Source organism: Nanorana parkeri, unplaced genomic scaffold (assembly GCF_000935625.1).
Source record: "Nanorana parkeri isolate BGI_ZX_2015 unplaced genomic scaffold, ASM93562v1 scaffold1665, whole genome shotgun sequence".
Classification (NCBI taxonomy): domain Eukaryota; kingdom Metazoa; phylum Chordata; class Amphibia; order Anura; family Dicroglossidae; genus Nanorana; species Nanorana parkeri.
In genome coordinates, this window is record NW_017307933.1 from 180,144 (window position 1) to 195,601 (window position 15,458).

General features: G+C 43.2%; 1 protein-coding gene across 1 annotated transcript; it reads right to left on the reverse strand.

Annotated features, from left to right (window-relative positions):
* Window positions 1-30: 30 nt before the first annotated feature.
* On the reverse strand, window positions 31-12,787 carry SH3BGRL3 (SH3 domain binding glutamate rich protein like 3). The gene is made up of 3 exons (XM_018571072.1): window positions 12,681-12,787; window positions 8,386-8,553; window positions 31-130 (listed from the first exon to the last, which is right to left on the reverse strand). Exons 1-3 carry the CDS (start codon window positions 12,723-12,725, stop codon window positions 65-67), a joined length of 279 nt encoding a protein of 92 aa, XP_018426574.1. The 5' UTR covers window positions 12,726-12,787; the 3' UTR covers window positions 31-64.
* Window positions 12,788-15,458: the final 2,671 nt, after the last annotated feature.

Here is a 15,458-nt window from a genome sequence, read left to right on the forward strand (position 1 = left end):
AAGCGCGCTGGAAGTATAGAATGGTTGCCGATATTGATTCCACCTTTACTGCAGATATAAAGTCCTAGTTTTGTCCTAGGAATTTCTCCAAATCACCATCTTCCACTGCAGCCATCAACTCTTGAAATCCCTGCAATTTAAAAAGAAAACAGAAACAGGTTCTGCATATAAGTAAAACAGAAACAACACAGAAGACAATTTGCAGTTTTGACAAAACATTTGAGAAATCTTTTTACATTTAAAAAAAATATATAAATTGGATTTAAGTTTGAGGTCATCATGACTATGGACCAGCTGTGAGACATGGGAGCTCTGGTATTGTGGAACATCCCACATCAGCACTGCACGGAGATATTTGCACTGAAAATGACTGACCTGGACCACTACTAAGATCCCGACAAATGTACAAGTCAACAGAATTCACCCATTACTAATAACTGGTAGATTTTAGCATTATATCTCTAAAAACTGTTTTTGATGCTTCGAGTTACCAATCCTGCACATCTGTCTCAGCTTTCAGGTACCACCCACTTAACAGGATTGGGGGGGAAAAAACCAAGGTGGGTAGGAATACCAAAACTCCAATGTGAATGGAAACAGATCCAGAAACTAAGGAAGGGAGAACCCAACATAAAAATCTCCATACAGATACCGCTGAAAGATACATACCGCTGAAAGATCACTTTTCGGTGATGTAGCTCTTTCTTTCAATAATTTTTTATTAAATTTACACACAAAAAAACACAAAGCGTGGTCACACACAGAACAACAGGAAACACAGGTCGAGACATAGAAAATCAAGTTCCATCCATAGGTTATGGCAATCCAGCGGTGATGTAGATCCATGTAATCAGAATCAGACTACATTTGTAAAAATATTCTCACGTCTATCAACCTTGGCTTATGGCAGTCAAATGCATTCATTTGTGCAGTATTTAGATAGCGGTTTGAACATTTGTGATAACTAATACAATATCCTGTAAAGTTGTGAGATTTCAATAGAAACTAGAAACATTGGTTTCTTCTTTGCAGCTGAAAGTGTGGGAGAGGAGGAGAGGGGAAGCGATAAACTGTCCAAACCTTACAAGATGTTGGATGGAGAAGTGATGCTGGCATTTAATCGCACAACTATACTGTGAAAAACATGATTGAGGAGACAGATGGGAGAAGTTGTAGTGCAGTCATATGATCACACCAACATATTCTTCTAAAGGGCTGCCAAGAACAACCAATTGGAGAAGGGATAAAACAGTATTGTGACACTATACTATTAAAGCAATGACAAAACGAGAAGAGAGAGGAAGTATACCCAAAAGACACTAAATATACTGTAACTTGTAAGACTGATCAGGTAAAATGGTTTTAATATCACTATTATATAAGAAAAAAAGCTAGGCATCATTCAGGGATGAATACATTTAAAATGGCAGTACAGTGAAAAACAATATTTTCAGCACAGAATAGATTTCCTGTTCACTAACACCAATAAAAGAACTGTGTCATCAGGCCCTAAGTCAAGGTAACAGTTCCTGTGGGGTGTAGTGGTGGCACCACCAAAAAGGGGCAATGATTCTGCCACTTCAACTGCCACCATGGCTCAGAGTGTGTACAGGAGTGACATCAGAGCCCTTCCAGGATGACTGCTAGCACACTACCTCCCTGTGTGCTCTGTACTTCTAAGCCCTCTCCTCCAGGATCTTTATGCGATATTCCCACAGTTGTAGTGGCCTCTGAGCCTTTTACAGCAGATGCACTATGGGATAAAAACAAAGTCTCAAATCTGTTCTGGATGAGTTTGTTCCTTAATAGCCCCCAATCAGCCAATATAGCTCCAAAACCTTAAGATACTATATCAGTTCATATTGGTGGTGAGAGCTTGTGGCCGATATTAGTGCTGTTCTTAGCTTGGGGTCCCCGAAAGGTCAAAACCTTTCTGATAAACTCCTAACTCGAACCTGTTCTGTATGGAGACAGGACAAATCCTGGTAATTTATTTACTCCTCCAAAAGATTTTACTGATCAGTATCCATTTGATCAGGCTTGCTGATCAATCAGTTTTACTCATCAGTACTCTTTGATGCATCCTCAATAGGCAAGGTCATGCTGGGAACAGCCCATTACTTAATAAATGATCTTTATCGGTTCTGGGGACATGGTTGTGGGAGAAATATCATCTTCTGATCAACATTATGCAGTTTACATGGTCCCTCCTGTACAACCTCCTGGGACTCTGTAGGATTTAAATATGGTTTTATTGGCACTTCAAAGACCACCTTTTGAATCCATTAGGCATATTCCCCTTTCCACTCTCTCATTTACAAAGTTGCATTTCTTCTTGCTATCACCACGGCGAGTAGTACATCTGAGCCGACAGCCATAACCTGTATAGTACACTTTTTGGTCTTACACAGGGATATGGTTGTTTTAAAGTCTAGAGCTGGTTTTCTTCCCAAGGTGGTTTTGGACTTTCACCTAACCAGAACATTGTTCTTATGTCTCTATGTCCAGCTTCAGTGCACCAGAAAGAAATTTCTCATCACTGACTGGATGTAGTTCATGCTGCGAGAGCTTACCTCTCAGCTACTGGTTCCATTAGAAAAAACGACCCCGTTTTCATCATACCTGATGGTCAGTAGCTCAGACAGATTGTAGAAGCCTATGGTCTTAAAGGAGAACTATGGGTTTAAGGCTTTTCCCCATAGTTCTCCTTAGGGTAACGGGAGGACACAAACTAGCGTCCTCCCGTCACCCTAAGCTCAGTATACCGCGAGCTACAGCTCGCGGTATACTGAGATGCCACAGTATACCGCGAGCTGCTGTTCGCGGTATACTGAGACGCCGCAGCTGAAGCGGATCCCGACAATTGCACCGGGATCCGCCCAGTTGCGTGAGTGACAGCTGGCTCTGCCTATCTAGAGGCAGAGCCAGCTGTACCCACCCCCTCCCCCGTCCTTTCCGCCAGTCAGCACTGGCGGATCGGAGCGGGGGGAATCCAGCCCCTCCCCTGTCACGGCAGAGAGCTGTGACAGGATCGAGAGGTGAGCGAACGCCGGTATGTGTTCGCTCACCTCCCGATCTACTGAGCCGACCTGTGACAGTCTCATTGTCACAGGTCGGCTAGAACTATGAGGTGAGTGAAAAGCACTCCTCATAGTTCTCCTTTAAGGACAAGGTTCCACCCTTTCCTGGCCACTTTACAAAGTCTGATTGCTTTTTGGGCTCTTTGACAGAAGGCAGTTTTCCAGATTTGCAAGGCTGCAACCTGGTTATCTGTTCATACATTCTCCATGTTTTACTAGGTGGGTGTTCAGGCCTCATCTGATGCCAACTTCGGGCGTATGATCCTTCAGGCAGCACCCCAAGATGCAGGATGCCCCCAGTTTTACTATTTTGTTATGTGTACTTTCTATGAGTATTTTCTTGCTGTAACTCACTCCTCCATTGGACGGCTTCCGGATGCCCCAATAGTCTCAGAGTATCCAACTTCTGTGTCCCTTGATGAACAAATGTCCCTCTCCTCTATTTTTGAGATCTAGAACTTAAGCATGCTAGGAGTAGGAGGGGTTATGCCTGGCTGGCCAATGGCTTTTTGTTTGCCAGTGTCCAATTCCTCCTAAAGGCAGCATTATAACCCAGTTTCAGAATATATAACTCCTGTGACCCTTAATGAACTCCAAGAAACAGATTTTACGGTAGGTACAAACATTTTTGCTGGCACACCTTCCATACATACTTTGTTAATGTAGATTTTTTTATTTCCCCACAGAGGAATGATTGATTTAAAGTAAAGTAATTTCGCAATATTTTTAAATCTCTTCCCAGACCCATAGGCATTCATAACCTATCTTAACAGTTAACTACTAAAGTTGAATGAGACAAAGCTCCCTCTAGAGGTTAATCTAAAAATCTCTATATTTAATACAATTAAAAATAAGGAGGAGCACGCTTATAAAAATGTGGAAGTCACATAAAAAGAAGGTAAACCCGGCAATAGCTTAAAATATCAGCTTACTACAAATACACTAGAAATTCCCTCTTAGCTTTGTTTAGCATCTGCTGACACTGACCACTATGAACACTGCATAACATTTCAATGTGCGTGCCATCATTGCTGCTGTTCTGAGAATTGCTAGATAAAGTGGGAAGGATGGAGCAAGCAGACAAGTATAGATGTGTCAGTGATCAAGAAAATACACCATATCTGCATCTATATGCAGAGCAACTCACCGCAGCCCATATCGCACCACAGTGTGTTCAACATGCTGGAGTGCATGGAATTTAATTTTGTGACACTTTGATTAAAAAAAAAAAAAACAGTAAGCATTGCATTGTAACGTACTGCCCCTACACAATGTACATATATAGGTCTGGAAAGTATTTGAATAGATCACCAGATTCTAATAAATGAATCTTTACACTGTAAGACAAATAATCTATAAGTAGCCTGCAAACTACTGCTAATTTGTCCGGAGCCGGCCATCCAAATCATTCCAGCCCAAGGGCTGACCATTTGATGCTAAAGAAATCTCCAAAAACCTCAAATTTTGATTGCGGGATCTGCAGGTCACTCTCACTACAGTTGCTGTAAAATTTAATGCATCTACAATTAGAAAAGATTGGAGCAATTTAGCCTGCATGGGAAGTGTGCCAGGAAACAAAAAAAGCTTTTGCTAACAAAGAGAACATTAGAGCAAGACTACAGCTTGCCATGAAACATATAAGCAAAGACCAGGCCTTCTGGAACATTGTTGGACTGATTAATCAAAAATAGCTGTTTGACCACAGTAACAGTAGACATGCTTACTGCAAACCGGAGGCAGCATTTCAGGAGAAAAACCTAATACAAACTGTGAAGCATGGGTGTGAAAATGTTAGTTTGTGGTCACTTGGGCAGCTTGCAGCCATCAAGTGTGATGAATCTGCATGATATCAATGTGTGCTTGATGAGAAGGCTATCTTTCTGACATCTGAGGTTAGCCTGAAAATTATTTTCAGAGCTATATTTGCAGTGTTATGGGCTGAGTCACTAATTGGCTTATTTATCTCTCTTGTGATGTTTATCAGTACTGCAACATATAGTGCACATGAGGTGCTAGATCAAAATCTGTTAACCTATCTTTCTATGCAGCGCACTGCAACCCCATTGTATGGTATGAACTGGACACATGATAAAAAACAACAGTTTTCTATATGGCCTTGCAACAAGCCTGCATTGATCTATGAGGATCAACACAGTTCAATTGACATGGTGTAAAAGGAATGCCAAGAATGTGTGCACACAAATATGATTTCTCTACGTCTCACTAACATAGATCGTAAAAACATTCCCACGTCCTCAATTTGGGATATAGAACTACTCAAAAAAGTTAGGATCACATGACTGTGCCCCTATTGGGGAGATGTTTCTTCACTTCCTCTCCAAGGGGCACAACCGAGGGAAGAAAAGAAACCTCCAAAATGTAGGGGAAATCTCAAACTTGACAGCTGTTCCCACTGCCAGATTTTCCTTCTATACCTATTCTGCTGAAGATTGTAGAGTTTCAGATATCCCCCTAAGTAGGGTAGGCAGGGGTCTATTTTTTTACTCTGTCCTGGGAAAAAAAGTAAATAAGACATAAGGAAAAAGCGGCCATGTGGGTTCCTTCCTGTACTGAATCTGAGAAATAATGTCTTATTTTCGGGGAAACACGGTAGTTTCTTCAGTGGGGTTAAAGTTGACCAATGCCATTCCTGATGCTATCCCATTTAACAGTGTCTGTGCATAGAAGCTGTTGAAAGCTCTTCATTACTCCATCTCTCATGTCGAACAATCCATAGACAGCCGCTGTGAAAACATCAAATTCAGAAATATGATGCACAGTCTATGTCTGTATTCAGCATGCCTGGACAGAATGACATTGTCCCTCCATTACCGACTGAGATTTTTCTTTCTACTGGCTGACCTGGCTGTGCTGTCTGACAGGGTGCCTAGATCTAAAAACTGGCTGCTCAGAATTAGGAATGCTCTTGCAGGCAGAACAGCTGTTATAAACATACTGTATTTCAACTGTATATTTAGCTGCTCGTCTGGCATTCAGTTTTTAACTTGTAAATACTAATAATACGATACCTTTGACTCATGTTTTATGAACCATCATTGTGCTTTTTTTTCAGTAAAGGTAAGATTTATTTACCAAGGCTGCTAGATAAGATTGCATGCCAGTTTAATCTGCTTACACATGGCAAACTGAAAATTGGCAGAGGTGGCGTGTAGGCGGTAGATATCACTCCCCATGAAAATTAAGGTGTGCCAATGCCCTTCAATGCAATCATGTGCTGTAACTGCCAAGTGAATCAACATGTTTTTATCACTCCATTTTACAAGCTTTAGGTTGATAGGTAAAATAATGGTTTTTCGCAATGCTGCTATGCGCATTGCAATTCACTAATTAATTCATGAAGTAACTCCAAAAATGAATCAGATCAGATGAATAATCGTTGTTTTCAGCAAAAGTTATTTCAACATATTTATTTACTTCAAAAATCCAGGCTTTTTTTAAACTACAAATTCCTGCTCTGCAAGATATTCTGTTTCTCTGGACAAGTTCCACTTTGCCTTTCTTTCTAGTAAACACTTTGTAGAATTTCCATATCAAACATCAGATGAATGTAACAGCATGAAGGTCACATTGATCACAGTAAAGAATGAGGGGACTTTCAGACACTGCCCGCCCTCTCCTGACCTAACAGAACCCACCCTACCCCCCACAGATGTATACTTACTGAGATCCTGCTCCCAGGGCCTCCTGTGTTGGTTTACATCCCACACTGACGTGCTCACTTTCTTGGCTGTCCCTGCAAAGTAGATCCCTATAGTCTTCCATGAGGTCTGTCTACCCGAGTCTCCTGGCCAGGAGACCCAAGGAGGCAAACCCCATTTAAAACCAGAGAGCTCTAAAGTAGCCAGCAGAGGGAGGACTCCAGTGCGGCATGTTAACAAAAGAGGCCGCAGGTGTCAGATTTTGGCAAGTTTGCATCTGTGGAGGGTGGGATCTGTTAGGGGCAGAAAGCATAAGTGCACATTGCCCCTATTTTTTAAAGCAGGGCTAGGCAACCTGGGCACTCCAGCTGTGTTGCAACTACAAGTCCCATGAGGCACTGCAAGACTCCTGACAGCCACAGAGTCACATGACTCCTAGAAGCATGATAGGATTTGTAGTTTCCGCACAGCTGGAGCGGCGAGGTTGCCTACCCCTGATTTACAGTAACACTAAAACGTTTACCCATCTCCCACCCTTATGCTGCTTTCAGGAAGCCATTCTGCAACTATTGTTTTTGGGTTCATGGGCATCATAAGCACTAGGGCTGCAACCAACTAATCGTTAATTGATAATAAGAATAGTTGACAACTATTCTCATTATCGATCAGTTGGTTGAATCCCCTATCTCTCTCCTCCACGCTGGGAGGGCACAGCAAGCAGTGGGTGGGTGCACTAGCCAGCCTGCTATTGCAATTTGAAATGGCCAATAGCAGGCTGGCTATAGCACCAGCCCACTATCTGCTGCATTTACATTCAGCTGCCGTCTTCAGCATATTGCCCGCCATTTCCTGGCTGAAGCTATTCAAGCCCCATGTGCTTGCAATACAATTATTTAAAAAAAAAAAGAAGTGGGAAAAAAGTCATTTTCGTTTTTTGCCTGACAAATTCTGCTGCAGGTGGTGCGTTGCAGTGACATTCATTTCAATGGCACCCCAAACGCGCCTCCCACCCACAGTGTGAGCGCCCACCCTGGAACGCACGGTACATCAATGCTGTGCGGTTCAGTGGAGTTTGATTGCAAAAAATTGTGCATTCAGTTTTATTCTGAAGTAAACTTTGTTTGTAAACACTGCATTTGTGTATTTTAATTTAAATTAGGGATTGTATTTATTTAAATTATTTTATCCGATTAATCAAACAAATTATCAGCCAACTAATCGATATTGGTATGAAAATAATCATTCGTTACAGCCCTAATAAGCACAGTATTCTGCAGGTGCCACTTTGTATCTAATGGCTATAGTAAGCTTTCAGACAATTCAAAGATCACGGAATTGGCAGCAGTCCATTATAAACTATAGAAGCTGCCAGTGAATGCTCAGTGATTGGGCCAGAATTTGAATATAACCAAATTCGTTATAAAGTGTAGACCAGACCTGCATGCATGTCAGCAGTGAAATATCACACATGTTCTCTGACTTCCATACATTGGTGAAGTTTATTACTATTCCAGTCGCTTCTGGCTAAATTCGCAAAGCTAGATTGTCTATTTTAAAATTTCTAAGCCTAGCCTGCTTCAACATAAAAAAAATATGTGAACTCAGAATTTCAAACTAAAAAGTAAAAGAAATATCACAACTCTTACCCCAAGGTATTTGTCACCCAGGAACAACTGAGGAGGAAGAGCGTTGGGGTTGCCAGACTTCTCTCTCATTTCTGTTCGGAAACTGTTGTCCACAGCTATATCCACTACTTCATAGGGGTGGCCACAAGAGTCTAAAATCCTTGTCATTTCACTCTGCTGAGACTTTGTCTAGATAGTAATAAAAAGAATAATCATATTTACTGGAAGTATGCTGCGGTAATACTATTGGGAGGTATCCAAGCTGATTAGCAACCCAAGCGAACTGGACAACTGCAGAGACTCCTATAAAATGTAGGATTACCATTGTCTAGGTTTCTGAATACCATCATTCTCTGCAGATCTGCCATCAAACATTCAAGTGAATCAAATATTTGGGTATTAGAAGTTCGCCAAATACAAATCATCACTTTTCTACTGGGAAAGTTGGCTTAAAGTGTATACAAAACTAACATTTCTCCTTTTATGGAAGGATTTGATCCCTGTCAGTTTATATTCAGCTGTCTGTGCCCAGTTGGGGAGATTTCCCCTCACTTCTTGTCCCAGAGACTCAACAGAAAGTGAAAAGAATCTCTACAAAATGAGGGAAGTTACCGATAGGGTCCATTCCCACCAGATGGGGCTGCGCGGTCTGATTTTTCCAGCACGGCCCCAAAGCAAGAGAAGGCAATTTGCCTTGTCATGGATGGGCGCAGTTCACACCAACTTGTTGTGATGGTGGGCTCGGAAAAAAAAAGTACTGCGTGCTGTACTTTATTCAGCGCAGCAGGATGTGACGCAGTACAACTGCCTCGCATGCCTGTAGAACTTAATGACATGTTCCTTGTGACATTTTTATTATGTTCTAAAAAAAAAAAAAAAACAACAAAAAGTAAACAGTGCTGGTGTAAATGGGCCCTTGGACAGTTTCCAGAACAGATGTCTCCAAATGAAAGATTTAGGGCCTGTTCACATTATAACATCATGCTAAGCACACTGGATCCATTGCTAGGGCATGGCACTGCATACTAGTGCATTGCCACTGCTGCGTTGATATTGATTCTCAATGCACTCAATGGTGCCAGGTGTTTGTTACAGCGCCGTGCAACAATGTGTTGCATTGCGTGAGCAAAATAATGCGTGCATTACTTTTTCTCACTGAACGGCAACACAAGACACACCTGGCACCATTAAGAATCAAGATCAATGCAACACACCAGAAAGTCTAGTATGCAATGCCATGTACGGTGCAATAGCGTGCGCTCAACACACATATTATGTATCCCAATACTGAGCTCAGCAAAGCTGGCCCCCCTACAATCGGCACAAGTAAAAACCCCAGTGTGTTTCCTTAGCGTTACATTTGTGCTGTTTTGTGCCATAAAAATTAACATTTGTGCTGCTTTTATTTTTAAGATAATAGCAATTATTTTTATTTTTTTTATTTACATCACCCAACCCCCCTACAACAGCAAACAGACATGAAACCGGGCTGGATGGATAGTGCCCCGTTTAAGTTTCCATTCTATCTCATTTTCGAGTTGGTAACTATTTATTAAAAGGTCACCCGCAGACGAGTAACTAGAAAGTTTTGGCCCCGATGCAAGAAACCATGAAGGCCCCCCCCAACCCCCCACCGCCACAGGAAGGAGCTGCGGAGGGTTGGCCTGCTGCTTGCTGGGAGCTGAGGCGGTTAACAGGGTCCTCTTCCTCCTGTCCGGGCACCCCCAAGTGGTGGAACTACCAGAGTCGCAGTTGCGACTGGACCCTGGCGTTCCACTGCTTGGGGGGGCAGTCAAATGTACATTTTTACAGCACAAGCGTAGCACTAAAGAAACACACTGGAGTTTTTTTTGTGCCGATTGGAGGGGGGCCAGCTTTGCTGAGCTCCAATACTGCCGTCTCCTGAATGCCGGGTTTTTTTTTTTCTCAGAAGGAATTTTGTATTGCAATACCAATGCAGTGTGATCCCATTCATTAAAATGGTCGTGATTGGCAAGTGCCTCCACCTGCCAAACTCGACATGCTGTCTACCACATGGCAACGGCATATGTACAAGCCTCTGCAGCCACTATTTAAAGGTTTAGGTAGGCGTTGGAAAAAATGCAGATCAACAGTGTTTTCGCTGCCTGTGTGAATGAGCCCTCCCCAACAGGACACAGACAGCAATACAAACTTTAGAAAGATTCTAACCCCTCACCACTCTATCCAAAAGTAAAAATAAAAAATGGCTTTAGGCTACATTCACACTATGTGCAATTAGATGCGTCAGTCAGGTGCATCTAGGAATAGAGCTGAACTTGTAAACACAACGAAACGCTTGTAAACACGGTTTGATGCTAGGATTTGGAACCAGATACATGTAAACACATATGAATGACAACGAGTGTCATTTAAAGCATCTAGAAGCATAAACACATTATCTAGCCTGACAGATTTTCCTCTGTATATAGGAGGACAATAATGCAAGTGGCAAGTGTGAATGTAGCCATAGATAAGAGAGGAGAGTAGAAAAGGAAGTGCATGAGGAAAATAAGACAGAGCAAATACTAAATGAGGATGTCGCCGTTATGGCTGCAGAGGGCGGACAGAAAAAGAGGAAGGAAAAATATTAGGAAGAAAACGGACAATGCAGCAAACACTAAAGTGATTACAGACGAAGAGGGTTGGGGATTCTCAATACAAAAAGGGATTCCCACATTTTTCGAATTGGAGTGAACTGGAAAATTGAGGGAATCTTGGGTGACAGTTGTATGAAAACAATTATGAACAGATCCCTTAGGCTTTGTCCACACCATCAGCTTGCACTACCCCACAACCTTGCGTGCTTAAGGAAACTGACGCAATGCGCTAATTTTAGCACAATGCGGTATGATATTTCAGTCTGTTCTATTCACCACAGCACGTTGCGATATGCTGTACTGCACCACAACCCAATCTGCTGCGGAGAGGAGCTTTTCCCGCCCTACAGGTATATGTCACAAAGGGACGGGAATACTCCCGCTGCAACTGCCTCTACTGAGTGGGTCAGGTGGGGGGATTGGCGGTCACATTTTGGGAGAGCCAGGGCAAACCAGGCCAAGTCCAGGATCATCTCTAGTCCCAAAACCCTGAACTGAAAGTAATTTTTTTTTAGTGCAGACAAATTATAAACGCACTGATGTGGACTGACTTCATAGTAAACATGGCGATTTGGGGGTGTTCTATCAAAGTTTGTGACTATGTTGGAATGTGTGCCCGGTCACGTGGTCTCACATTTTAACGTAATCACGCCCAGCTTTTCGGTGGTGGAATTTGTGACCGCCAATAGGTCAAGCATTCCAATGCTTTCTCAGCTGTTCCAGGGCAGACTGGCATCGCAGATGGTATGTGCAGGAGAACTAATCTGCCCTGGAACAACTGATTGATCCTGAAATGTCACTTCTATTCGACTTTGGGAGTGCGATCTCACATTCCACTCTACTCACAAAATCAGATAGAAATGACATTTCAGGACCGATCAGTTCTCCTGCACATCGGTTCTCTTGCACATACGATCTGCGATGCCGATCTGCCCTGAAACAGCTGACGAAGCATTGGAATGCTTCCCCTATTGGTGGTCACACATTCCACCGCTGAAAAACTGGGCGGGATTACGTTACCGGTCACACATTCGAACGTAGTCACAAACTTTCATAGAACAGGGGGAGGAAAATTCATAAAAACTGAGCAGACAGAATCTGGAGCAGTTGACCATAGCTACCAATCAGCTTCTATCTTTAATGTGTTCAGTTAAGCTTTGAAAAAGGAAGAGAGAAGCTGATCGGTTGCCAATTGATTTTGTCTGCTCCGGTTTTATGATAAAACTTTGCTCAGCGCAATATGCCCAGCTCAGTCTAATGCATGTGGTGTCAGGGGCCCCAAGCATGCAATTACTGCGATTCATAAGTCAGAAGCCTGCAGTGTCGTAATTAGGGTATTTCACAATTCTTGGTACACAGGATGAAAATGCAGGAAAAGTCAATAGGACAAAGTACACTGCATATGAGCAATGATGCTAGTATCAATCAATCAATATGACATGTCACCAGCATCAGCAAAATCAATAGTGATTGGTGGCAGGTGTTACATTGCTATGGATGACTGAGATCAGATGGCTACAATAGAATGAACCATTAAGATGCGCGCTACCGAAATATTATACAGCTGATACGATGTTGCAACACGACCTGCAGCATCCGCGCACTGACAACTCCCAACAAGACAATTTGCAGCATATTTAACATGCACGCGCATCAGTGACAAATGACAGCCATGCAAAGCGCCCGCTCCCGCCTCACCTCCCGTGAACCGGTCACCGTTGTTATAAACAATCTTAGAGCCATCCTGCCTGTCTTGATCTCTTTCTGCAATGTGGATTTCCGACCTCTCCCACCACGTGTCAGCTCTCTAGCCAATCACGGGCCTCCTCGTGACACGTGACGATCAGCTGCGAACTACACTTCCCAGTATGCACCGCGAAGAACTGTTATTCTTTTTTTTTTATTCAGTCCTGCTGTCTCGGGAATATTAGGCTGAGCTCCCAGCAGCTATTAAAAAATTGGAACCGGATAGCTCTTTGTATTAAAGGAGTGTGTCAACAGTTCTCTGTGTGGAAAGGACTGCTGAGTCTTTATTTGATGTAGGGCTTGGTTCACAAAGCTAACTCATCAGACAATGGGGGGGAATTCGCAAAAACTGGTGCAGACAATCTGGAGCAGGGGCCCATGGCAACCAATCAGCTTATCTCTTTAGTTTGTTCAGTTAAAGGAGAACTATGGGATCAGTGCTTTTCCGCATAGTTCTCCCCGGGGTCACGGGAGGACACAAACTAGCGTCCTCCCGTGACCCAAAGCTACAGCTCGCGGTATACTGAGACTGCCGCAGCCGGGACGGATCCTGACATTACTGTCTGGATCCACCCAGCTGCGTGATTGACAGCTGGCTCTGCCTATCTAGAGGCAAAGCAAGCTGTACCCGCCCCGTCCGTTCCGCCATTCAGTGGATCGGACAGGGGAGGGGGGAATCCCTGCAGGGAGCCGTGACAGTCACGGCTCTCTGCAGGGACAGGATCGAGAAGTGAGCGAGCGACGGTATGTGTTTGCTCACTTCCCGATCTATTGAGCCGACGTCCACGTCGGCTCGAACTATGAGGCTGAGTCAGCTACACTCACCTCATAGTTCTCCTTTAAGCTTTAAAAATGAAATGGAAAAGCTGATTGGTTGACGTGGGCAACTGCTCTAGTGTTTATAAATTACCCACATTGGGGGAGGGGGGAATTTATCAAAACCGGAGCAGTCAGATTCTGGAGCAGTTTGTGTTAGTAACCAATCAGCTTTTCTTCCCTATAGTTTGGTTAAAATTTGAAAATGAAAGAAGGAAGCTAATTGATTGCCATGTACAGCTGCTCTACATTCTGTCTGCTCCAGTTTTGATATCTTCCCCTCAATGTATCCATATTTTAAAAAAAAGTGGAAATTCTTGCAGTAGAGTCCATTGAGATTTGAATATTACAGTCCCTGTTCACACTTAGGCGTTTTGATACTCAACACTAAGCGCAACAAAACTTTCAACACAAGTAATCCCATTCATTTTAATGGTTCCTGTTCACACATGAGAGTTTTGTCGCAAGCTGTAAAACGTCAAACGCTAGAAACAGTACATGAGCTTTTTTTTTTTTGACAGATTACAGCACGTTTGGCCGCATCGGCTTCGATGGAAATGCCTGGAAATGCATAACACAAGAGTTTTGCACAGTTCACTCACCACAATGCATTTCAGTCTGCTTAAGAAAACGTGTGTCTTTATGTAAGCGTGTCTAACAGGCTAAACTGTGCTGGGGCTGCAAGTGATTGGAATGGAGAGAGGTTTCAGTCACAGTTTTCAGAGGGCTTGGGCAAACTGGGTTCACACCAAGTCTCTGCATATCACTAGCAGTTAGTTGTGGTTGCTGAGCTTGCACAAAGCACTGGCAGGAAAACAGCTTGCGTCCGGGGAGGGCAAACATCCGTCCTGCAAGTAATCGCTCCAGAGTTAATTGCTCCACGTGTGCTTACATTCAAACACCAGTGGACAGCTGTGACTGCAGTCAGCCTGTCAGGCTCAACAGCATCAACTGTCTGTAGCCACCTATGAATCCAGCTGCAGGAATGCTGTGGACACAAACACATGCTGCAAACACAGCAGAAAACCCACTTCTGTACAATGGCATATACAGTATGTGTTGTGCGCACTGCAGTGCCAGACTGATACGGATGATAGTATCATGTAGTAGATGTGATGTGATAAAAACAGAAGTCCAAGGCTGGCCATACACCTATCAATTTTTTTCTTTCAACCCGTGGGCTGAACGAAAAAAAATTGACCCAATTCCTCCATCAGCACAAACAGATCGAGGAATCCCGCTGTGTGCATTGTATTCTGACAGAATACCCGATCAGAGCGGGCAGCTCATTGGCTGCCCGCTCTGATCGATCGAAAATTTTGCAGCCAGCTCCTTCGATCAGCTGATCGAGGAATGAAAGGGAGCCGACAGCCCCACACACTGCGCGAATTTCAGCTGGTACATTAAAAAATGGACAAACTTCTACCAGTGTATTTTGATTTTGATTTAAGCTGGATTCACACCTAGGCGCCAGTGTTTTCGTTGATTTCTACGCACGTTTCATGTGCATACATTAAGTTGTGCCTTGTGCAAGAAAATTCGCAAAACGTGCTACACAAAACGCGCTGCAAACGTGCATATTCGATTTCGCTCAGGTGTGAATGAGGGCTCTATCTGCCAAAAGGAAGCTCACGTACTTTTTCCAGCAACGGGCGTTTTGCTACAAGCGACAAAATGCCCAGATGTGAACATGGCCATAGAAATGAATGGGATTTTGTTTTGGGCGTTTCTTTTCTAGGGCAGAAAAAGCGCAACAAAACGCTAGGTGTGAACGTAGCTTTCTTTCTACTGCAGACATCTCAACTCTCCTCAGACCCCTAATATTTCCCCGAAGCCCCCCCCCCCCCCAAAGGAAAAAAAAAAAAAAAAAAATAAAGAAAAAGAAAAAAAAAAAAAAAAAAAAAAACAAAAAAA